The sequence below is a fragment of the Lotus japonicus genome, chromosome 3 (assembly GCF_012489685.1).
Source record: "Lotus japonicus ecotype B-129 chromosome 3, LjGifu_v1.2".
NCBI lineage: Eukaryota > Viridiplantae > Streptophyta > Magnoliopsida > Fabales > Fabaceae > Lotus > Lotus japonicus.
Genome location: NC_080043.1, coordinates 60,700,827 through 60,727,711, shown reverse-complemented (window position 1 = coordinate 60,727,711; position 26,885 = coordinate 60,700,827). Strand labels below are relative to the sequence as shown.

Here is a 26,885-nt window from a genome sequence, read left to right as displayed (position 1 = left end):
GAGAGTTGCTTAAGCATGATTAAACACAAGCCTAAACACTTGAGAGTAGAGAGTATAACACTTGCATCCAACTTTGATGTTCAATTTGCAATTTCTTGTTGGCTTGGAATGTAGGTGATGAAGTTCTTGTTTGTCTAATCTTTGTGGAAAATGAAGTGGTTGATTACTTGCTCATAAATCCAAATTTTTACCTCTCAAAGATAAGTGTGAGCTGAGTTTTTAGGTTTTAGGAAGTACTTGTAATCATAAGTGATTTTCTGATTCTTCTTTGAAATTAAGTTTTGCCCAGCAGTGCAAAAGGTTAAGTGTGGGGGTATTTGATAAGCGCATAATTGATACACTTTACGTGTGTCTTTCTAAGCTTCATTATATACATTTTTGTGCTTAATTGTTATGACTTAGCCATGTTTTGACCATTAGTGTTTATTTGGATTATTCATGGAAAAGAGCTTAATTCTACACTTTTAGTTTCTATGACTGTTTTGCTAGAACAGATTGAATATGGAGCTAACAATATCGAAATAAGGCCCATAATATGTCGTTGGAAAGCTAACTCGAAGCCCTACAACTTTCATGTTCAGCACAATTGAAGAACAAGCCTCTAACATGGTCAAAATGGCCTTGCAAAGTTGCTGTCTGGAACAGTCTGCACTAAAATGATCATATCTTGGGCTACAGAACTCCGAATTAGGATCCGATTGAAGGCCCGCGAAGCTGACTTAAAGATATAAAACTCTCATGTTTACCTCAATTGAAGATTCAGACTTCTTGTGGGACCCGCGAATGCCTGATTGTTCAGCAGCTAACTCCTTTATGTGGGCCCGATTTTGTGAAGATTTATAAAAGATTTAGATAACAAAGATTGTTACTTGATGAACAAGTTTATTTATTAGTATAAATAAGTGAGTTTAGGCTTTTGTTAGACCTCACCACATCTCACCATCACCTCCTCCACCTTCTCCTAATATCTCTCTCCATCTTTTCTAGTATGTGTTGCTAAACTCCATAGTTAGTCTTAGGATTTTTAATATTCTTGTGTTTGCAAACTTGAGGTTCTGTTCTTAATGTAAATTTCTTCTTTATTAATTCTCTTCATCTCTATTTCTGATCTAGGGTTTGCTTAATTCCGTAGTTTTAGAAATAAGAGTTGATGCATTTCGCTTAGTTCATGTTAGTTCGTAACTGTTTCTTAATCGCTTAGTTTAGGAAATTGTGAATTGATTTTCGCTTAGTTAATCAACTCTCACGAATTAGGGAAACAATAAGGAAGAATTAATCTTTTGTAACCAATGAAGGTTTGTTGCACTTGAATGTTATAATCCGATGACTAACACTTTCTTTTATCTGATTTAAATCTCTTTTAATTTATGTTTGCTTACTTTTCAATCAAATCAACCAAACCCCCTTTTTATTTGCTTTTATTTTACTCTAATATCAATTAATAATCTATCAAGTCCTTGTGAGAACGATCCTGGTGTTCAACACCTTGTACTGCATTTAAAGAAAAAATACTTTGACACGCATCACGACAGTGCGTTCGTCACTTTTCTTTTTCTTTTGCTTGAAGATAACGGAAATCTATCCAAGCCTAAACGCATCATAGAACCATTGACCAACGTCCCTTCAAGCTGCTTGATCGTTGTTCGAGCATCTTTATCATTAGCGAAGTGCACGAATCCGAACTTAGTTCGTCTATTCCATTTCCTCACACGTTGGACATAGACTCCTTCCAGCTTCCCAATCTTAGAAAAAAGCACCTTGATCTGATGATACGAGGTGGATTCGTGTAATCCATCGACGAACACCGTGCGTCTTACTGCATTCTCTGAGGAAAGGGAAACATCAGAACCATTAGCAGTACTTCGTCCTTTCAATAGAGCCTTGGAGGGAACAACGAAACTTCTCCATGGCTCTTCACCTCTAGCCTTTGAAGTGACCGTAGCACCATTCCTCCTCCAAGCTTCTTTACCTCTAACCTCCTCAGCCTTGGAACTCTGATTCTTGGTCCCAAAGTCTAGAGAGAAGTTGGACCTCCTCTCTCTAGAAAACCCCATGTTGAATATGATCTTTTTATTTTAAAAGTGATTTTCTGATTAAAAAGTGATTTTTCCAAAATAAGTTGAATCAAACGCACTCTAATTGGCTCGTTTATCATTACTTACAAAAACTTATTTTACTTTTGAAAAAATAATTGATTTTATTTTAATTAAGTTGATTCGTGTTTGACTACTCTAATTAAAATCACTTTTTTTTTATTTCCTCTCATCTATCATCATAGATTTTCATGATAAGCTAAAGTAATTGTTTCATATAATCTGTTTTCAGCTTCAGCCGAAACAAACACAAAAAGTGATATTTTGATTTAAAAAATGATTTGTTGATTTTAAAGTGACTTTTTTCCTAAATAAGTTGAATCTAACGCACTCTAATTGGCTCATTTATCATTGCTTACAAAAAGTGATTTTACTTTTGAAAAAATAATTGATTTTATTTTAAGTGATTTTTTTGAAAAAGTAGATTTTCATTTAAATTTGTCTACAAATATAATAAGTGTTTTCGATTTAAGAAGTGATTTTAAACTGTTTAGATACATAAAATTTCAAATATAAATTAGGGGTATTTTTGAACTTGCAAAAGTTTTAAGAGAGTGTTCCGTTTCGTTCCCTTCCGTTCCACCATTTTCCAGGGAACCAAAGTGTCCCGTTCCTGGAGTCTTTTTGTTCCGTTCCGTTCCATCTTAAAAACATGACAAACACAAAACGAAACCCATGTGTCATGTTTCGTTCCCTTCCCACCTGTCTACCAAACGCTACCTAAATGTGATTAAAATAATTTTCAAGGACCAAAACTGATACTAAAATGTCCACGTGGTCACCCTCAGCTCACTAGACGACTTACCACATAGACGATTGACTGATCAAAATTCATGACACGCAAGCATAAGGACTAAATTTTGATAAAAAAATTCTCAAGGATGACATTTAAAGAATTTTTTTCAGGACTCAATTTAATTCCTCTTATATCGTTTTTTTTTTTACTAAAGCTACCAAGAGAAAACAAGCCAATGCCTCAAAGGCATGGCACGTGGTGCATCCAAAGAAAGCAACTAAGTATTCCAACAGAGGGGCGAAATGAAACCAAAGCTATCTCTACTTAGGTTTGCCATGGAACCTACCATCCATGTAAAGAGGCACACACCTATTTGGAGGACGCTTCCAAGCCACTAAATTGTGGAGTAATAGACAAAGCAAAAATAGTGGATGCTTCATGCACCTGATGTTCGACCTTAGGTGATCAACAACCCTCCAAGTACAAGAATCACCAGTACAAGAGAAAAGGTGGACCTCATCCTTGATCATTTTCTACCTCAGAAGCATACAAACCCAGAGTTTATCCAACTATGCAACATTGCTCAAGCGAGGTTTCCTTAAATAATTTATAATTAACCTGGTTGAGCTCTTCCAATAATTAATTTAGTTTATTAATATATACATGTAAAATAAATATTAATTAAAAGTTACATGTGGTGTGCCACATCAAACCTGACTAGACACATGGAAAGGTTATCAGAGCTTCGGCTCATATGAGGATTAAGATCATGTTACTCCTCTAATTGTAAGGATGTTATGAGGACCAAAATAAATATCACTTCTTTTACAAGAACCAAATCCATATTTTAAAAAAAAGGCACGTACAAAGAAATGCACATAAATATATGGCAAAGTAGCTATTATAAAAGAATACAATTGCTTTTGACTGTGAGAATGAAACACGAAGGATCATATAATTATTGAAAGCTAAACTTGATTTATGTATTTCATTACATAATTTATGGCACGAACAGTCATCCAAAGTTTAATAATTAATATCTTTTGAGAAAATTCTTGAACCATTTTGCTGATAGCTTTTGGTACCTCTTCAATCCATTTTTATAATCCACAAAATTTATTCCAAACCGCAATGTATAACCTGAAGCCCATTCAAAGTTATCCAACAATGACCATGCAAAATATCCTTTTACGTTTGCCCCATCCCTTAAAAATTCACCAAAATGAAAGTATTAAATTAGGTATACAAAATCTTCTAAAAAAATATATATGTAAAAAAAAAACTCACCTTATTGCAGATTGAAGATAAAAGAGATGTCGATAATAATAGTCAATTCTGAAAGTGTCTAAAAGAGCTTCCTCTAGTGATAGTGTTGGATCATTGAACTCACTCATACCTACAATTCAAGTACAATATGAAAAATATAACTTCTTTCATACATGATATTTGTTAATATATGTTAAACAAATCGCAGGCAAACATTCAACTTTATATTGCATGATTACAAATCTGAAGTTTGATGGATTTACCATTTTCAGTTATGTAAATCAAAGGATTGTTGTACTTTTTCTTGATATAGAGCAACAATTCTTGAATTCCTTTTGGATAAACATATAACCAACTTGAAGCAGCCTGCAAAAATAATTAGAAACAAAAGTCATTGCTACAGTCAAACATATTTTGAAAATGTAACATAAACATATAGCTTTTCCGAAGACCGATGAACATGCATGTGCTTTAGCTGTGGTTTTAACCACCGCTATTTAGTGGCAGTTTAAGCTGCCGTTAAAAAATATATCCATTGGATGTTCAAAAATAAACCATACGTATAGGGAATCATTACTGAACAAACTAACATGAAGATCATATATGTTCACTTTAATATGGCCATATACATACCCTTTGACCTATGGGAATCCCGTTGCGCTCAGCTACCATAAAAAAAAACAAAAGATTTGCTATTAATTAACAAATTAACTTAATTATATGGAGTAATAACAAAAGATGTGCTTACTTGTAAGATTGGCAAGAGCATCTGTGAAGAAAAAAGGTCTAGCATTGCTTAAAGAAGGTGCGTTGGCAGCATAATTGGAGGTGTAGTAATTCAGTCCAAGAAAATCAAATGAACCATTAACTAGCCTAGCTTGCTTCTTAGAAAATTTTGGCATTCTACTTCCAACTAGGGAGCGCATACTTTGTGGATAGTTTCCCCTAGTTAATGGTTCCATAAACCTGCAATCATCGTTACATATAAAAATTTCTCTTTGTCTACAAGTTAAAAGAGTTTCTTTGAAAATTAATTGTAGTATATAAGAAACCTATTCTAAATAACATGTAGTAATAATAAATATTAGTAGTAAAAACATGATTCATGGATGGACTTGTAAGATCAAGTTTTGATCAGTGGTTGCATATCTATATTTTGATGATTACAATTAATTAAGGTTTGTGATAATGAACAATTGTGGTACCCTAACGTTTGTCTTTCTTAGTTGTGACAAACAGGTTCTGAATCTGACCCAAGCCTATTTATTCAGAAGAAGAAGAACCAAGGGATACTAAAAAGAGAGCTCTAAAGCATACCATGTTCGTTCAGAACAGTAGCAAATCCTTCAGAAGTTCTGAAGATACAAGCTCTCAAGAGGTTCTGAAGAAGCAGAAGTTCTGAAGACCAGATGTTCCAGTGGAACGGTCTAGAAGCAGAAGACTCAAGTTCTGAAGACCTGCAAGAAGTTGGTTCTGAAGACCCAAGCTATTCTAGCTCTGACGTTCAGAAGTTCTGAGGAACTTGTTCAGAAGCAGAAGTTGCAAGGTCAGAAGAATCCAAGCTTTAATCTGACGATGATCAGAAGCTTCACCAACGTTCATCTGAAGCCTTCAGATCTCAAGTCAACTGGTGAAAGGACAGGTCGCTATCATAGTACAACATCGTACAAGTCTCAGTCTGTCCACCACCTACCTCGTGCAGCCTTGCAGTCTGATTTTACAAGATTGTCACTCCAACGGACAAAACCCTAGCAACGGCTACATCACAACTCATACGAACCAATCTCTTAGCATTATTTCTTCACTGTTCTTAAACATCTGAGTTTACTATTAGCTTTTTAGAAACACTCATTGTAAACCCGAAACCTTTTACACTACATTGTAAAGTTCCTTAAGAGACCAAGGTTGGTCGGATCTTGAGAGGACTGAATCAAGGTTGATTCAGTGTTTAGCTAGTCTTAAGAGGATCGGTAGATCAGCTTCTTAAGAGGATACTAGTGAGAAAATCAGTGTATTGTTAGTCACTTAGCAGGTAGCAAAGTGCAGTTGTAACACTCATTGATTTTAGTGAATTGCCTTCATCAGAAGAAGGAAGAAATCACCTTCACAGGTGGACTGGATTAGTTTGAGCTTTTATCTCAAGTGAACCAGGATAAAATACTTGCGTGCTTTACTTCTTATCCTTCAGCACTTAGTTCTTACCCTTGAGTTTTGAAGAAGTTCGAAAAGTATACCCTTTATTCAAAAACTCTATTCAAACCCCCCCCCCCCTTTTCTAGTGTTTTTCGCACCTTCAGGACTAAGTTTTTAACATACTCTACCATTACCCATGAAAATTCCTTGACTTCAGGTGTGTTTTATGTGAATTAGACTAAATTTCCTTTGAGGGGCGTCCTATCAAGATTCTAAGGGATTAGTTTTAATTTCAGCTGCACCAGTGCAACATGTTATATGTTGTCATTTATTTTTACGTGTTGTAATGAGTTGAAGCACCCCTGATATTTATGGTAATATATTATTTAAGAGTACTGTTTAAAGCACGTACCATCCGAACATGAAGTCTAGTGCTCGTCCAGCAGCGTCATGATCAAATTTGTTATCTGAAAATGGTACGAACCAATGAGTCACCAATGTTATTCCTATGATACCCTTTTGAGATGCCTGCGTGGAGAGTTTACACATGGTAGTTAGATAACAACAATGTTGACCATGTATCTTTTGAGAATGACTTTTTTATACGAGAATCATAAGAATAAATCATGACTTTTAAAACTAATCATGAATGGTCACATATTAAAGTTATTAATGTTCAATGTTCACGTGACCACTTAAAAATGACATCTCGCATGACTTCATATCTTGACCGTTAATAATTAAATTTAACAGTCATAATTATTCATACCATTCTCACATTAAGTATACTATATACTAGATATAATACATGTGCGTTTCACAGGTTTATTTACTATATTTTTTAACATTATATAAATATTATTATAATTTATAGGAATATTAATTATAATTTTTAATTATAAGAATTATAAAAATCTTGAGACAATTTAGAGTTTTCTTTTTGTAAAAAAATATATAGTCAAATTTAATATTTATTTTAATAATTAACATTGAATTAGTTTTAATCATTCATTATTTTTAGATGAAAATGAATTATGTAAGTTTGAAATATTTTATATTAAATAATAAGTTTTAATATCATAAAATAAGTTATAATAATAACATAATTTGTGTGCTTTTATCAACACAAAAGTAAGTTTAAATTTTAAAATTATAATAAATTGTAACTTTTATAAATCTTTCAAAAAAAACTTAAATAACGTAAAATATTATTTTTTAATTTAAATTTAAATTTATTCATTTTTTTAATTAGTTTCCTCATTCTCAAGTCATTTTCACTAATATATAATAGATAAAAAAATATATAATCTTTTTCCAAATAATACACAAATACCTCATTGTGAAAATTTTAACCTTTAAATTATTGTTTCCAAATTATTTATAAATAATTTATATTTTATCATTAATTAATTTTAATTCTTGATATTTGTTCATATATGAAAACATTACCTAGTTTCATTTTATGAGTGTCTAATTTGTTTATATAGGCAAATTTGGTTTTCTATCGTGAAGGATAGTGAGTAAGTAATATGAAAAATAAAAAGTCATGAGTTTAATTTTTTTTCAAGGAGATAAATAAGGAGTCTTCATTTCTATTATTGTATTTAATGTTATGGTTCAAGTTTCCTTTACATAAGTATACTAGATATTATACCCGTGCGTTGCACGGGATCACTAACAAATTTTTTTAATATTATATATAAATTATTATAGTTTAAATAAATAAAATCTAAAATATTTTTTTATTATAAATATATAAAAAATTGTGTTAATACATTTCAATAAATATCATTAGAGTTATTTTTGTGAAAATAATTAATATTATTCAAAATTAGTTATTGATATTTAATTATTATCATAGAAATAATTTTAACAATTTAAAAAATATATTTATTTAATAATATTAAAAATTATGAAGTTAATTTGAGATATTTAAATTATGTAAAAAAAGGTTAAGTAATAAGTGTTTAATATCATGGAATAAGTTTTAATATCAGTTTTATACTTTTAAACGGGAAAGTCATTTATTGTGACCTGTCAAGACTAAGAAAAATAAATAAATTTTATTTTTTTAAATTATAATAAATTATAACTTAAATAATATAAAATATTATCTAGTGAATTTAAATTTATTCAACTTATTTGGTTTTTAAATGTTTCATCATGTTGATAGCCATGAGACTAATCCCTCGAGGCTCTACGATCACGTTAAGTGGATAAGTCTCTTACAAAAACAAATTTACAGCATTATGATTTATCGCTATTGTGCTTTCTCGAGTAAATTTTACTACTATATCATAGATAAAAAATATATTTAAATATTTTTTTGATAATTCACATATATGTTATAGTTCATATTAAATAGCTTTTAGCTGCATTTTTTAATTTTGAAATTATTTTATCTAAATTACTTATTAAAAAAAATTATTTAAAAAAATTATTTTTAATATTTTTCAATGGAGAACTTAAGAAAATCTTAGTTTTTTTAAAGTCAATTTTAAGTTGATGAATGTTGTTATTTAATGTAATTAGTTGAATAGTTTTTTAATATACATTTTGTTTTTGTTTTTAATTATTTTGTAATATATTTTCTACTAAGAAAAAATATCATTTCTTAATGTGTTTTAATACAAAGGAATGAGAGTTTTATGGTTTCATACATTTTAATTTAATGTAATACTCAAATTTCCTTTACATATAATTAAAAAAATTATTTTAAAACTATTTTTTCTAAATTATTTGTTAATAATTTTTTTTATTATTGACTTTAATTTTTAATATTTTTGAAATTAAATATTCAAGTAAATGTTTAGTTTATGAATGTTGTTATTTCATGTAAGTAGTTGAATATTTTTTAGGAATACAAATTTTTAGTTTTTTATTTTATTGATTAATATATTTATTTCAAAGAAAATTATAATTGTTTATTACAATGCTTTTAATATAATGCAACACTTGAGTTTTGCTTATGTATTTAATGCTAAAACTCAAGTGTGCTTTACACACACACACACATATATATATATATATATATATAGATAGGAATTTTGTAGTTTTAAAACTATTTTATCTAAATTATTTCTTAATAAATATAATTTTCTTATTGAATTTAATTTTTAATATTTGTGAAATACATAGTTCAAGTAAATTTTAAGTTTATAAATGTTGTTATTTAATGTAAGTAGTTGAATAGTTTTTGACAATATATATTTTTTCAATTTTAATTTTATTATTTTTTAATATATTTATTACAATATTTTTTTGGATGCTTTTAATACAATGCAACACTTGAGTTTTGCTTATGTATTTAATGCTAAAACTCAAGTGTGCTTTACATATCTATATAGATATAGATATAGATAGATAGATAGATTCTCATGTCATAAATCCCAAACAATACCTATAGTAGTAAGTATATTTAGTCATTAATTCACAACAATATAATGAACCTGATATTTTTTCTTGTACGCATGAACAGCTTCTGCATGAGCAAGAAGTTGGTGGTGTGAAACCAAATATGGCTCTGTCCCTGAATCACCACCGGTGCAATTTGGGTTAAACCATTTAGAACATCGACCTGGTGCAAATGACCCAAGTGCGTAGCCACTTCCACTGTAAGACCATGGTTCATTCAAGGTAATCCAATGCTTCACTCTATCTCCAAACTCCTTGAAACAAAGCTCGGCATAATCTTGAAAATCATCTCTGATTAATCAATTAAGAATTATGACATGTTAAATATAAATTTATTTATATACATACATACCTTCAATTTAGGTGCATGATTTATTATAAAGAGAACATGCATAATTTTATCTTGGAAAGAAATGTGTGAATATGAAAAATAATATCTACATCACCCTTCTAGTATATGACTGAAATTGAGGGGTTAAATGTCATTTTATTGTTGCGTCATCAGGGGTGTGAGATCCATCCACACCTTATATAAGGTCAATAAAGAAAACCATCAAGAAACATGAACTACATCTTTACCCAAAACTTTAAAGCATTGAATTTGTGAATTTTATTATCTCTTATATACTCTTCAACATCTTCTCTTCCATCCAATGTGGAACTTCAAACTCACACTTGATTCTCTCAAGATTTATACTATTGAAAAACTAAATCGATGTTAAATTTTCATGATTAAGGAACTATACTCTTTATTCATAAAATAGTAAATTATCTGAATCCAAATAATTAAAAATATTAATTTTATGACTTTGTCTACTTTGGACCAAGAAAATTTAGTTCACAAGCTAAAGTAACTCTTTGCAAATTAATATTTGCACATAAGGAGCATATTGTAAATTATGTGCACTACATATTAGTAGTTGGACCGTCATGGATTTGGATTGGACCGAGCGTGCCTCCAAAACTGGATGAGCGACCCAAGAATCATGTAAGCAGACCTAAAAGTAATACAACCAAGCATGAGGTGTAGTCAAGATTCATCCCCTTTATCCTCAAGACCAGTTAAAAGAATTAATGTTATTCCCCTTGATTTCCTCTACCATTCATGTAGCATAATCAACTTATTAATGTATTTATGACTAGGGTTTTGGGCTCACCAAGACACCAAATATATAATGAGGATCCTATAATGTATGATTCATGTTTAACTTTTTACTTAAATAAGACTCTAAGTTGTTTGCTCATCCGTTCTTGCATTAGAGTTTTTATTCCAGAACAGTAGTGAAAAAAAGTTCACCAATAAACTAATTTTTAACATGGTCCCACAATATATTTGCGCTTATACAAGGTTAGGTGAGATGAGTGGTTTATGATGAGAGATGAGAGAACTTAATAATCACCATTTGATATGCATCATGATTAATTCTATATTAAAAAATATTACGTCACTCATTCTGCCAAGTCCCACGCTCATCTTTTCTTTTTCCTTTCTGGCTTCCCTTTCCACCACCTGTGTTTCTCCCTTTTCGTTCTCTATCTCGCTCCTTCATTATCTTCCTCTTCTTTCTCGCACATGGCACATAGTGCGTTTAATCTTCATCTCCTTTCTCCCTTCCACCATTAAAGAGGGATTGCTCTACTCAATTTTGGCAAGCATCATCAACCTCTTGTCGTCGCCACAGTTTCCTTCAATGGCTTCTGTGCGAACCGCCGCCGCGCCGTCACAAGCTCCACTCTTGCGTAACCGCGTTGCTACCACGAGCTCTGCATCACGCCGTCGCATTTTATCGCAGCAACCGCGAGGTGGCTTCCCCTGGCTGCGCCGCGCTCCGCTGTGTCCGGACTTCCATCACGCGCTGGCTCCATCGCCTCTGCCCTCTCTTCACCGTGCCGAGCCGCTACTCCTCCCTCAATCTCACTCTCTGCTACTGCTAAGGTTCACGACGATGACAAAATCTGATTTTGAAATTGTCATCCATGGCAGCCATAGCCATTTTCTAATCCCAAAAGTTTGTATTGTTCCTTTAATTTCAATGATTTTGTTCCTTTAATTTCAGTGATTTCAAGAACAAAATCACTAAAGGGAACAAACAACAAAGCCAATCTCCCCAACCATTCCCGTCACCTCTAGCAGCTCCGCCGCACCCACCCACTCCGGGAACCCTCCGAGCAGCCGCTGGTTGTGGATCGGCGGGTCAAACTTCCTCCGATTGTGATGGTGAATACATGGATGGCTTTCTGAGAACGCAAAGGGGCCACATGTACTTTTATTAAATGGACAGATCACATCCGTGTTTATGTTAATCTAATTGCCACTAATGCTCTCATCTCTCACCATATATATTTTGTTTTTTTACTTATTTCAAAAAGGATTTGGCTAAGGCCTAATTTGGGTGAAAAAAGAATTCGATAAAGATTGACCAATTAAAGAGAGATAAGAAGACAAAATATATACGCCATAAATTTGATATGTGATATAATGTGATCAGAATAGAGATAGAAACAATAATGTTTTAAGGTGTATATATTATTTAGTGATACATGTATGTATCAGTACCAACATAAATTTTGTAGCACTTACACAATATGAGGACTTAAGAAACCACCATACTCATCTTCCAAAGCTTGGGGCATATCCCAATGAAAAAGTGTTACAAATGGGTGTAGACCTGCAGTAATAACATTCACTTAATCTTGTTAATTTGTTATTGATTTTTTGAGGGAAAATAATAAAATGTCAATTTTGAATTTCAATTTTGACCATTAGATAGCAGCTCGTTGATGAGATTGTTATAATATTTAATTCCTTCTTGGTTGATACCTCCGCTGAGCTTTCCTTCTATATATAAATAATTTAAGATTAAGAAAATGTTAATCTGAACATTCATCTAGTTAAGCAAAATTAATAAATAAAATTAATAAATAGGAGTTGAAAGTCAGCATTCTATATGTAATTAACTCACTTGGAAGGATTCTAGACCAAGAGATAGAAAATCTATAAGCATCCAGGTTCATAGATTTCATGATCCCAACATCTTCCTGTAACATACAAGTAACTAAAACTATCATTTTATATTGCACACAAACAAAAATTAATTTAATATGGGAGAATCATTCCGTGGGATATGTTGAATATTAACTTTGTATATTTACAGGGGCTGTCTAAATAACCCATGGTGAAATTTGGGTTAAATAACCCATAGTCTAAGTGAACCAATCACATTTAAGATAAGTTAGTTAATTATTTTATATTTTATTTATTAATTTATTTATGTTAAATATGTTTTTGTCCCTGATTTATACACATAAATATAAAATGGTACCTGAATAAAAAACACATTTATCTTCACCCCGAAAAAATTTCTTCCACTAAATTTAGTCATTCTTCCTTCATAATCATTTCAAAACCCAAAATTCATATCTTCATCATGAAAACTCATAAATTCACTCCAATAATTGGAAAGAATAAGAAATCCTATTTGTATCATATATCTGAATTCGATTAGAGGAATTAAACAAGCAATTGTTAAAAACTATTCGCTTGATTTTCAATTCAATGCCTAGAAATAGCAACCCTGTTGTGCCTTCCCTGTTTCGTTTGAGAATTTCTTGTGAAATTAATTCCTGGATAGAGAAGACAAGGGAGACTCCATGAGAAGACCGGCTTTCATGTTTAACAGTTTAAGCGACAGAGAAGAAGCAGAGAACATGGTAAGCTACCGTGGCAAGTAAAAAAAAAAAGCAATATCAACCGTTAGATTTCAAAAAAAAAATATCGATGGTCCTGATTAGTTCACATGACATTGTTATGTGAAAAATGCATCCAAATTCATAGGTAAACGGTGGTATACAACCCTCAGTTTGTTTTTCCACTTTTTCTAAACTGCATAAATTAGGTTTGAGAAAGCATTTAAATAAAAGGCATTATAGTTTAGGGGGCCTTGTATTCTTTCTAAATTGGATTTTTTATTGTTTAGGCTATTGGCCAATGATCAATAAAAGTCAGACCTGTGGATAAATTCTGCGTTTTCTTTTACCAAAAAAACTGTAGAAGTATCTTATGCTCGAAACCATGAGAAGATTTGATTTCATATGGATCTACAGGAAGTAAACATGAATTCACAAAACATAAAACCATTTGCCTAATTCATTATTCTATATATATTTCAATTTTGAGAACACAACAACATGAATCCAAGTGAACCGAGAATCCCATGGCTGCGTTCTTTGAATTTTGGAGAAGGACTAAATTTAATGGAAGAAATTTTGAAGGGACTGAAATAGATATGAAAAATAATTTTAAGGACTAAAATCTTTGCGTTTTTTTTTTCAGAAACCATTTTAGATTCATTTGTATAAGTTAGGGACAAAAACATATTTAATCCTAAATAAATTAATAAATAAAATGTAAAAATTTCAATCAATTTATCTTAAATATGATTGGTTCACTTAGATCATGGGTTACTTAACCCAAATTTCATCATGGGTCATTTAGACAGCTCCATATTTATATTATAGTTTTGTGCATGTGGAGGATACTTTAATTAATTGAATATTTATTGTCCTCATTTGAAATTGGACCATACCTTGTAGCGGTGATATTCATCTACTGCGACATCTCCATTGCTTCCATCCTCGATGCGATCTGCATGTTACATATTGGTTATTAGTTTATGATATCTTTTAAAGTAGAGAGTAGGGGTGGCCACAAAGAATGCAATTCTGCTCTGGTGGATTAACGGGTTGCCCCGCAAACAAATAAATATTAAATTAAAAAGGAATAATAAAATGAAGTAAAATTTGAAAGAAATATTTTTTCGTGGGTTAACAAGTCGGCTCTTGAGTTGAGTTGGATGTAAAATCCAACCAGTACACTTGAATTTTTTTTTTTAAAGCTGGCCCATGGGTTAGCAGCTGGCTCACGAGTTGTAATTGTGCGACTCGCCTGCCTAGCTTTGGCAGGCTGACGGGTTAGCTCGTGTTTGGAGCCTCACCCCTAGTAGGAAGGAAGAACATTAGAAAATAATTATATTTGTGAAAATAATGAACCATAGTATTAGTAAAATCCAAAAGAAAAAAATAACTCCTCTACATTTATTTTGAAAGTTGAAAATTTTATTGGATGAAAATAAGTCGATAATACAAATGTACTCAACAAAGCGAGCGTAGTCCCCTCCAAAAATATAGGAAAACCTAAATAAACAATTTAGGAAGTGTTATATTGCTAAATTGCTACCCGCTATTGGGCTAAAACACCTTGAAGTCAAATTGCTTTGGTGCACCTACAAGAAAATCTGTGGCGGCTCGTTCCATCATATCATCCCAACAAAAAAAGAAATGCTCAGGACATGACAAATCACCACTTTCAATTCCACGTGAATGCCATTTTTACTAATCAAAACACATAAGCCACAAACCACTCTCTTTTCATTGCAGTAATAATGATACAAAAAGAAAGAAAATGGAAATTTAGAAGGAAGAAATTAGAGATTGAATGAGGAAGGCTCTCAACTTGGCAGATTCATAAATAGCCTTCAAAATTCAATTCGTGTTAAAGCCTAAAACAATTCTGGGTTCTCATCCTCAACCCTCCAACTCCTATTCTTCTTCTTCTCAACTCTACAACTCAGATATGGTTTCTGCTTTCTCTATTCCTAAAGTTTCCACCCACCCACCACCATGATCACCCAGAAATCTCCCTCCTCCCAACAACCCAGAACCACCCCCAACCCCACCGAACACACACCCAACCTCACCTCATCCCCACCGCAACCCAAACCAGCAAACCGCAACTCACACCAGCAAACCACAACCCACTCGAACCCAGAACCCACCCACACCCTACCTCACCCCATCCTCACCGCAACCCACAGTGCAAATCGATCCCAGATCTGATACCCAACCCCACAACCTCATCGACGTGCCGCTCTGCTCCGCTGTCGTCACCCAACCCCCACCACCACTACCACGCCTTGCACCTTCCATCACAAACTTCAGTCGATTTCATGAAGCAAAGAAACACAAGAACCACGATCTACAGAAGAGGAGGAGGAAGAGGAAACAAATTTCAGTGTTTGGTGAGTTGGGCGGTGGGGTGGGGGCAGTGGTGGTTGGGTGGATGATGAGATGGCAGCGGCTGGGTGATCGGAGTTAGGGTTGTGGGTGGTAGTGGAGAATATTGAAAAGGTTGAAGCTTTGAGAGAGAGAGAGAAAAAGGGAGAAGATTAGGGATAATTAATTTACTTGAATATATTAAATATTTTAATTTTGAAAAAAATAAAAATAAAATAAAACCTCTAGTACCAGGTCAACAGGTAGTGGTCTAACTTTAGACCACCAGGTCCATAATAAATTTTTCCTTAAAAAGAGGTCCGTTTTGAGTCTTGAATTAAAAAGGCAAAACAAACACACTATTAGCCTTTATTTACGGATAATCCCCAAATGAAATTGTCTCGAGACAAATACACACAACTAACATTGACCACAATACAATTCTTTATTACAAGAGAAATTAAAGTTTCATGATAAGATTCTCTAACTTTTTTTTTTTCCTTTCTCTGATATGTTCATGTAAGTGCAAAGTCATGCTTAGTAATACATTAATAATTGTTGAATTATTTCTTTTATTTAATGTGTTTTATCATTAAATTACGTTTGCAACCAATATTAACAAGGTAAATGACAAAATGATGATCATGGTTAGTAGTTACTCCCTCGTTCCACAAATATTGTTGTTTACGGAATTGTAACACAAAAACTAGAATGACAATTATTGATAGTATAATGTTATTTTAGTACCTTTATTTAATTTTCCTAGTACTATATGCAACAATTAAATTCTACTTGGTTAGAGAAGAATGTATTTAATAGAAAAGAGTTGTAGTTTGTTGATATGAGAGGTTTTTTTATAAGCAATCATAATTATATTGAAAAGAAGTACAAGGGGTACTTCAAATCAATACAAGTCGGGAAAGAAGGAAGAAGAAATGCTAAGCGTTATGGCCTTTACAGTGGCAATGATCGTTCTACTACCAAAGAAATTCCAAAAAATGCATAGACTTTCTAAAACAACAAACATTTTGGAATCAGGGCCGGCCCAACCGTAACTGAGGCCTAAGTGATGCATTTTTGTTTAAAAAATTTATTTATTAATTTTTATTTAAATTTTATTTTCGAGCTTTGTGAGATGTAAAATCATTTATTAAATTTTCCTAATCAATTTGTATTGCATCCAATTTCAATTAGTTAGTACTTTACGGTCCTTTTATATTGTAGAAAAAAGGAATTTTTATTGTACCAAAACTCAACATAACCATGTCATCACAGCAAAGAGGCTATAATTAACTACTTACAGTAAATGGAGTTTTGACTTCCTATTGATCTTATTCGGTTCTTCTCAATGATTAATCTAATCAAAGAAAAAAAATATGGAGGATGATTCTTTTACAAAGGATATAAGAGTTTGAGAGACAAAGACTCTATTTTTTCCCCTTTGAGGCTTTGAGAGACTGAGAGAGTGGCAGGGAGAGTAAAATCGTTATCAGGATTTAATTGAGAGAAAAGGAGAGGTTAGAGAATAAGAGGTGAAGAAAAAGAATAGGTAACATCAATTAATTGTCAATTAAGACTGTTAATTTCTCGTAATTGTCAATTAAGATTTTTTGAGAAAAATTAGGGAAGAAACAACAAACAAAGTGGCAGGTAATGGTGAATAATAGAATTTTTTTTAATATTTGAGGCCTTATTTGAAAAAATATGAGGCATTTTTTACTTTGAAAAAAAAAAGTTTTTTGAGGCCTAAAGCCCTAGCTTGGGTCGCTTAACCCTTGGGCCGGCCCTGTTTGGAATATTGAAAGAATGTCCAAAACAACAATATTTCTAGAACAGAGGGAATATTCAATATTAATTGTAAAAAAATTAATTATTGAATATGTTTATCATTTGAAAAGACTTAAATGATTGGTAAACACTTTAATAGTGGCAAAACCCAAACCTGGTTTGTGTGGGTTAAAAACTGCCACAAATTGATTTTTAACCTTCACAAACCAGAGATGTTTAGATGTTTGACACTGTTGAGGTGTTCACCAATTATTTAAGTATATTTTTAGTCCCTTAAAATTAGAGAATCTAAAATAGTCCTTATAATTGTTTTTTCTTGCAATTGATACATAAAAAAAGAACTTCATTTGAAATCAATCAAGGTATGTCACTTTGAGGATATGTATAAACTTTTCCTAGTCACCGATTTATTGGACGAGACTAGTCAGCTAAGAGATTATTAGATAAATTTTGGTTCCTCTAAAATAATTTAATCACTTTCAGAGTTTCAGTCTCTCTTTTTCCTCTTTCTCTTTCCCTTCTTCCTCTTCCTCCATATATAATCACCACACCAGAACCCTATAAACACCACACCTCCCAGCCTCCATGCATCGAGCCTCCTTCCTCCCTCCTGGAAGATCATTTCCATTTCCCACCAAATGTAAACTACCCCTCACAAACCCATAAATAAATCAAATATATATAAGTTACTTATTATATACACTTAAATTTTAAATATGCGTGGTCACACTTATATATATAGTCTCTAATACCTATACCCATTATGCTTATTACTCACATGCACTTGAATTTTTGGAAATGGATACCTGGATGTTCGTGGGTGAAGGTGTCCCATATACTTGCTCCTCTACCACCTTCTTTTGCTGCACCTTCATACTGGATATACATAACAAAGTGGTTAAAATAAACAAAAGAGAAAATATTTTATATCCATATTAGCTCTGTGAATGAACATGAAGAGATTTATTTTATATCTTGTTTATTTGATTCCTTAATTGGGAGAGCATAATTATAGCTTCTATAAGATTACGGTGATTTGTTTGTACTATGCACCCAACGCTAATTCAAACATGGATGTTTGTTAACATGATATTTGTCGATGTTTAAATCATTATTCTAATCTAAACTGACCATGAACACAAATCTTCAGATTCAAAGTTAATGTGCTGTTGACCGTGTACAAAGAGATGTGTATGTTTGCATATTTGTTGGTGCCATGTAAATGGGCGTTAGCGGTCACTTTAAGGTAAAATTAAAAAATGAATATATACCAAACTTTTTTTATGAATTGACATGAATGTGTTTTCTTATTAATTCATCAACCGGCCGGCCTGGTATTCAAAGACACGTACTTGATATGCTGCGGATGCTGTCCCAAAAGCGAAGCCTTTAGGAAAACTGCTGCGATTAAGTGAAGCAACGTCAAGAATGGGAGAAACTGTTTCTGCAAAAGTAACCGATGGTAATGCGCAAACAAGAACACTCAAGAGGGGAAGAAGGAAAACTAATAAGGTGCGGAGTGCCATATCATGTGAATGTGATGAAGAAGAGTGAGTATTGCTTGTTCTTGTGTGATAATATATGGGCCTTTTATAAAGCAAAAACTTGATAAAGTCTAAGTACAGATCAGCATGGAAGTAACTGAAGATATATACAAACAATGGAAAATAAACTCTGCAGTATGGAAAAGATAAGTGTTGACCAAGATAGAGTATGCATCACCGTTGAAAGCAGTGACTAATTTTCTTGTCACGGTGGCTTGCACGGAATGTTAAACAGCTGGCTAAAAAATGTTCTTCATTACTATATAGATGAGAATCGAAGTAATTTTATTTTCGTGATTAAGAGATGAAGTGATAAATTACTACACCATATTTCATGATAAATGATGGTACAAGTTGCACTTATATATAATCTGCACTTTTTAATGCAATTTTGATGTTGGCGTGGAACCGTGGAAATCATGTTCTTATTTAAATATGAAGAAAATAGAAATGATTGGTACTATTAGTTTGACCAATTAATGTCTTTATATATAAGAGTAAGATCCAATTTCTAGAAGAAATGTATTTGCAATAAATAAAAATATGGTTAATGGTCAAATTAGTTCTTGAGTTTGTAAACGAGTTTGATTTTAGTTATTCTGACGAAAAATGACGTTTAGTGCATCATTTTTCGTCAGAGGGACTAAAATCAAACTCGCTTACAAACTTATGACCAATTTGACTATTAACCCATAGAAATATATACAATTTTGCAATACAAAGCCACTTAATTAATTCAGATTTTTTTCACCCGTAAGATATTTAATATCTAATCTAAATGTAAATACAATTAAGGATGAATTATCCTATTCTCAAATGATGTCTTACAGTGTATATATATATATATATATATATATATATATTTTTCAGACTGAGGTTAAAAGTCAATTCCCTCAAGACTGAGGTTAAAAGTCTCAAACAAATCCAAAATAGTCAGCAGCTTATCTTAGAAAAACTGACTAGAGCTTTGGTCGTGAAATCCCACATATTTAGCAGGATCCTCCTCCTCCAGATGAGAAGAGGATTAAGAATTTTTGATTAATCAAATCAGATTGAAATTTTGAAATAGATAAAACGATTGCTAAAACTTCTTTTTTGACAGTAGAATAATTCTGTTGAGCAGGATTCCAATGTTTTGAAGTAAAAGCAATAATTTGTTCCTTGTCAAAAACCTTTTGTTTCAAAATACCACCAAAGCCAATATCAGAGGCATCAGTTTCAATAATTTTGAAAGCTTGAGGATTAGGGAGATAAAGACAAGGGAGATTCTTGACACGAAGTTTGATTTGTTTGACCACATTGGTATGAATATCGGACCAAGGTGGAGGATCCTTCTTGAGTCTATCATGAAGGGGTTTGATTATGGTACTGAGTTGAGGACAGAAGTCCGCAACATAATTGAGACAACCCAGGAATCTTTGTAGTTGGGTTTTGTCAATGATTTGATCAGGGAATTTATCCGTGAACTCGATGGCTCTATTGATAGGAATGATGGTTCCTTGGTGGATGTTGTGACCAAGAAATCTGATTTTGGTTTGGAACAAACTGACCTTTGTCTTGGATACAGCCAAGCCATTCCTTTTGATTACAGAGATGAACGTATTGAGATGTTTGAAATGTTGATCTAAAGTTTGGGAAAAGATTAGAACATCGTCAATGTAGACAATAGTGAATTTGGAATAAGGATTGAAGATTTCGTTCATAATCCTTTGGAATTCAGATGGGGCGTTCTTTAGCCCAAAAGGCATAACGTTCCACTCATACTGCCCAAAAGGAACAGTAAAAGCAGTTTTATACCTATCCTTCTCTTGCAATTGGATTTGCCAGAATCCAGATTTCATGTCGAATTTTGAAAAGACCTTAGCATCATGCAGTCTGGCTAAGAGATCTTTCTTGTTGGGGATAGGATATCTAATCCAACAAAGGGCTTGATTGAGAGGTTTGTAGTTAATAACCAGCCTAGGGGTTCCCCGTTCTATCTCAGCTTGTTTGTTGACATAGAAGGCTGCACAGGACCAAGGGCTCTTACTCCTGCGAATAAGTTTCTTTTCAAGGAGATCATTGATTTCCTTTTGGCAGAAATGAAGAAGTTCTTCATTCATTTGAATAGGCCTAGCCTTGGTTGGAATCTGTTTGTCTGAAAAATCTTTTTCATAAGGAAGTTCCACCATATGGCTCCTTCTTTCCCAAAAAGCGTTGGGTAGATCAGAACAGATGCTGGATTGAATATTTTCCAAAATATTCTCAATCCTTGATTTAACAGAAGGTTGTTGCAATTGATCCTCAATGGTTCTGTAAGAGATTTCTTCCCTGAGGAAGTTGATCTGCTTCTCCTTGTAGGATATGACGTTCAAAGTCTTATCTATGGGAGGTTCAGAGAATTTGAACAAGATAGGCTGTCCAAGATGCTGAACAGTGATGCCGTTTTCGTCAGTATTATAGGGGAAGAGCTTCTTAATGAAAGGGGTCCCTATAATGATTTTTTGACTCAAATTTCTGACTAACAGAAATGGAGTTTCGATTTCAAGACTACCATTTTTTATGATAGCTGAGGGGATTTTATACTTGATCTTTAGTCTAGATCCTTCAGCAGCGCTGAGCTTCTCAGTGGTTTTCTCAAAATATCTGGTGGGAATGAGTCCCTCCGAGATACAACTGGAATCTGCCCCTGTGTCAAAGAGGGCAGGGATTTCGAGAATAAAATCTCCTATGAGGATTTTGACATGGATGAAGAATTTCTGAATGGTGACCTGGTTAATATTCTCCAGAAAGTCTTCGCAATTGTTGTTAGGAGCAGGATTGGAATCAGGTACAGAAGAATCATCTTCCTCATAATTTCTAGTCAGTTTTTCTAAGATAAGCTGCTGACTATTTTGGATTTGTTTGAGACTTTTAACCTCAGTCTTGAGGGAATTGACTTCAGATTGAAGGTCTTGAATAGTGACGGGTTTGACCGTAGATTTCTCAAGACGCTTGAAAGTATCTCTAAGATTGAATTTATTGGTGGTTATAGGACTTTTGGGAGGCCTATCTTCAAGAGTAGACCTGAGGCGTTCCAAATAGATTTTCTTTTCCTCAGGATCAGGGATAGAATTAATGGCCCTGAAGAGAAGGTCTTGTTCATTGGTCAAAGGGTTGATGGACAAGGTATTGACGGAAGATGATGATTGAGAATCATCATTCTGAATTTGATTTAGGTCTTCAGAGACCTCAGAATCCGAAGGATTAGATTCTTCTTCATCAGAAGTTTGAATGAGGAGATTGTTGATCTTGTCCTCGATCTCAGGTTCAAGATGAAGCTCAGAGATTCTCCTTTTGAGTCTGCAATACCTGCTAATATGGCCCGGCTTGCCGCAGTTGTAGCAGGTAACATCTTTTCCTTGAGAGGGTCTAGTCTCAGGAGGGTTCTTTGGAATTTGCGAAGATTGGGGTTTTGATCTAGGCTTGGGTTTCCTATGATCATTCATGCTAGATCTCTTTCTCCATTGTTGTTTGGGAGGAGGATCTTGCTTTCTGGGTTTAGGTTTCTTGGGACAACCTTGAATTCCGAATTGTTCGCAGAAAGTACCCAAATCCCTGCGATTCTGAGACTTCTCCTTAGTGAGTTGCTGTTGGATTTTGTCATCCTGACAGATTTTGAGAGCAACTCTTTGAATGATAGCTATGAGCTGTCCATAACTAAGGGTGTGATATGGGATTTCTCCCCCCGGATTTTGGCTTCTAAGTTTCTCACGAACTTTGTCGCCAAAAGATTTAGGAAGACCGGCCAGGAATTTCTCTTTCCAGAAGGCTTGTTGGCTGTCTTCACGGGTGTAAACCCTGGTCAGGAAGGTATCCTTATACCATCTGAAATCACCCAAAGATTTGCACTTCAGATTGGACAAAAGATCACCAGATCTGTCCTTGATGAGGGAAGGATCTCCAACAAAATGTTGGGCTATGGTAAAGATTAAGGAGTTGACAGCATCAGAGATGAATTTGCCATCTTCCATGATAGGATTACCTTCTTCATCAGTCTTGACAGCGGTCAAGATCTGATCCTTCTCGTCTTGAGTGAGATAATTATCCCACCAACCTTTGAGCTGGCCACAGAAACCAGCAACCAAGACTTCAACGATAAGAGATTCAGGACAATTGTTGGCGGTAACATAGGCAGTGGCTACCATAGTCATATTTTGGAGGATTTTGGTGATGCCATACTCGTTTTCACCATCAATATTCCATTCATAGACATTGTTGGCACTGAAGCTTTTGAAGTTTGAAGATTCTTCTAAAAGAAGATCAGGAGCAGTAGCTCTAGGATAGTAGAGCTTGGTTTCTTTTCTCCACTGATTCTTAGAATTGTGAATGACAGTATTGACCGGAATACTCTTGATAGATTGAACGTCAGACTTCATAGATTGAATATCAGAATCAGACTCAACCTTACCATCTTCAATATTATTTAAAGAAGTAGAGGTATTACGAGTAGAAGTACGAGTTTTTGGAGGAGGAGGAGCAGTAATAGTGGGATTAGAAACTGCTTCCGGAGTAGGTTCCGGAGTCTCAGGAGGTTCCGGAGTCTCAGGAATAACTTGTTTGAGAAGCTGAAGTTGCTCTACCACCTTTTGGAGGAGCTCATTGTCAGATTCCTTTTTTGCTCGAAGAGTTTGAGCCGAGTGTCTGGAACGGCTACTGATTTGAAAAGGTTTGAAAAGAGGTTTTTCAAGTTGACATCCTTTAGGGATATCAAGATTAGAAGAGGAAGGTTCAATCTTGACCTTTTCTTTTCCTTTCCTGGAAGAGGAATCCTGCACTTGGGATTCTCCAAGAATTTGAAGATACTTATTGGTATAATTGGATTGTTCCATGAGGTCTTTGATGTCTTTACCAGTGACATCACCTTCTTCTTTCCTAGTCTTGAAGGGAGAAGCTAGGACAGGTGTAGATTGAGCTCCTTTAAGAAGGAAAGGAGTTTTAGGTGGCAGGTTAGAAAGGGTTTCTTTTCCATCCTTATGCTGCCATTTAACCATGTCAATTTGGAAGGGGTAAGATTTCCAATTCTTGTTGGCATAATCTTGAAACCATTCAAAAAAGAAGATGTTTTGCTGGGTTTTCTCAAGGAACCCATAGAATTTTTCTTGGATCTTCTTTCTCTTTTCACCCTGATACTTTGCAAAGAACCATTTTCTTTGCTGAGTCCATCGGTCAGAGTAGAAATCTGCCTTGATACTTCCTTTGTCGATGACGAATTCAGTAGTGATTGCTCCAATGAAATCAGAAGTTTCTCCAGGGGTTTCTAGAGAAGAATACGTTGGAGATAAGGTGGATTGATGATCTTCATCACCCTTGTCATAGGTAGTCTTGACAGGAGTGGTATTGACATATCCAGCTAAATGGATAGTAGATCCGTCATGAGAGAGGGAAGGTCGAGCATTAGACTCAGGCTGGTTCCTTCTAGTCATAGAAAAAGATCTTCTAGACATGGCGGATTGGAAATCATTTGAGGACGTCCTAATAGATCTAGGGATAGAGAAGGAATTTCTCCTATCAAAGATGAGATCTACTTGGCCAGATTGGTGTTGGATGATTTCACGAAACTCAGGAGTTTCAGCAGGTTGGGCTGGAGTAGCCTTTTCCAAAGACCATTTTTCTGGAAGGGTGATATCACTCCATTGGATGGTTTTGGGCACAATAACATTGGCCTTATCATAATCTGTGAGGAAGAGGGTAGTTTCTCCAGATTTCTCACAATTGGTTCGCAAGAAATAAGATTTGATAGAGTTCATTACCTTGTATTGAACCCTGTAGATCAAAGAGATTGGAATGGAATCTTCTTTCATATCAAGGCCGTGAAGCTTGATATTTAGGAAGAGGACATCAAGGATGTTTTTATCTTCCAGACTAACAGTTAGATCTGGGAAGCAATTGAAAAAGATTGGTCCATTACTCAGGCTGGTTTCAACCGTTCCTAAGAGGGAGTCATGGAATTGATTATGTCTAACATCCCTAAGACAAAGGAGTACAGCGATGTCAAGAGATTCCCTGGTTAGGGGTTTAAGACCAACTTGAACACTACCTATATGAAGATAGTTGAAGTTCTTGCTGATATGTTCTTTGATGCTTTTCTCGGAAAGCAGATGGATTTCTTCATCATCAGATCTGAGCTTGTAGGTTTGCTCAACGGTTTTGATAATGAAATCTGATCGTTTGAAAAAGGATCCGTTTGGTTTGTAGATCTCAGCATGAGAAATTTTTGGAATTTCCCAGTTGTCAAGATCTTGATTGATATCTTCAAAATGAATTTCTTCTTTGAAGACAGATTTGGATAATTGATTGGATTGATGAGGATGATCGATAGAAGAAGAAGAGGGTTGGGAAGATCTGAAAGAAAGCTTAGAAGAGAAAGAGCGAAGCATCATGAAAGATAGATCTTCCTTGCCCGTAAGTATCATCACCATCACCTGGTTCTATAGAAACAGATAAATAAATTAGAAATATAAGTTAGGTTCTGCGTTGTTCTTAATAGTTGAGCAGTATAGATCTGGATCAGACTTAAGCCACCACAAAAAGAAACTAAACAAGGACATTAAAAATATTCAGAACTTAATAACATGTCTGTAGTATGGCCAATATAGACTTACTGCCACACAGGGACTTACTGCCTTCAACGCCTCCGCTGCAGAGATGATCATAAGTCTGAATAGTAATAATCCTAGAAGGTTTTCAAAAGAGCTTTCATTTTAGTTTAGTTCAAAGTGTACTACCAGTCCAGATCCCGACCATAGTGCTTAATTATATAAGAACAGAACAGAGAAATAACTTATATCTAACATATTTAGCATGTTCCTACTTCCCCATCAGGCTCTGATACCAAGAGGGGGTCGGAAGCAGAAGGAGGGGGATGAGAAGATCTTAGTGCTTAATTATATAAGAACAGAACAGAGAAATAACTTATATCTAACATATTTAGCATGTTCCTACTTCCCCATCAGGCTCTGATACCAAGAGGGGGTCGGAAGCAGAAGGAGGGGGATGAGAAGAGGATTAAGAGAAGTAGGACGCCACCACGGAGGGGCTTTTTGCAGAAAATTAAATACAGGAATTAAAGCAGGAGGCTCAGCCTTCCATAAACAGGAAAATAAAACTTGCAGAAATTAAAAACAGGAATTAAAACAGGAGGCTCAGCCTTCCATAAACAGGAAAATAAAACTTGAACAAGATATATATTACATAAACATAGATTACAAAACTGAAACTTAAAAACTGAAAAACTGAAACTTAAAAACAGAAAAGATTGAAAGAAAGGAAAACTGAAGGAGAACTTACAGAAGGAATTCTCTCAGTGTTTCTCTCTCTAAACTCTCTATCTAAGCTCTATCCAAAACTCTCCTTAACAAGGTTCAGAATGAGCCTATTTAAAGAAAAGATTGGGCACTGTTTGAATAGTTCCGGTTGAATAGTTCCGGTAGACGGTACTATTTGACTGGCACTATTTGCTACAGTAAAAAGTCAATTTTACTATTTGCTACAGTACAAAAATTGAATTATTACAGAATAAAAATGATTACAAGACGACAAACTTAGCAGAAGTCATCATCATCTGATTCTGTGGTTTGGACAAAATCTGACGACTCAAGAGAGGATGGCTCGGAGACTTTGTGTTGAGGGGCCTTTGAAGATGAGGCTTGCTTAATTGGTTCCTTCAATAATTGAAGAGCAGATTGAAGATTTCTTAGCAAGTCTTCTTCTGTTGAAGCTCCTGCAAGGGCCGCTGTGATGTGGGCCTTTTGATTTAGCAAGAGGCTGGTTTGCGGACTTGCATGCTTGAGATATTTCTGGTTGTTTTTGAACCATTGAATTACTTTATCCTTGTGAGCT

The 26,885-nt window shown here is 34.1% G+C and overlaps 2 protein-coding genes across 2 annotated transcripts; one reads left to right on the top strand and one right to left on the bottom strand.

Annotated features, from left to right (window-relative positions):
• Nucleotides 1-3,714: 3,714 nt before the first annotated feature.
• Nucleotides 3,715-19,055, bottom strand: LOC130745128 (beta-glucosidase 12-like). The gene is made up of 13 exons (XM_057597267.1): nucleotides 18,834-19,055; nucleotides 18,288-18,357; nucleotides 14,229-14,287; nucleotides 12,606-12,681; nucleotides 12,404-12,481; nucleotides 12,224-12,311; nucleotides 9,678-9,933; nucleotides 6,641-6,756; nucleotides 4,844-5,061; nucleotides 4,729-4,760; nucleotides 4,359-4,461; nucleotides 4,117-4,225; nucleotides 3,715-4,034 (listed from the first exon to the last, which is right to left on the bottom strand). Exons 1-13 carry the CDS (start codon nucleotides 19,005-19,007, stop codon nucleotides 3,863-3,865), a joined length of 1,551 nt encoding a protein of 516 aa, XP_057453250.1. The 5' UTR covers nucleotides 19,008-19,055; the 3' UTR covers nucleotides 3,715-3,862.
• LOC130745129 (uncharacterized) lies at nucleotides 11,175-11,969 on the top strand. Its single transcript, XM_057597268.1, has 2 exons — nucleotides 11,175-11,578; nucleotides 11,700-11,969. Exons 1-2 carry the CDS (start codon nucleotides 11,334-11,336, stop codon nucleotides 11,914-11,916), a joined length of 462 nt encoding a protein of 153 aa, XP_057453251.1. The 5' UTR covers nucleotides 11,175-11,333; the 3' UTR covers nucleotides 11,917-11,969.
• Nucleotides 19,056-26,885: the final 7,830 nt, after the last annotated feature.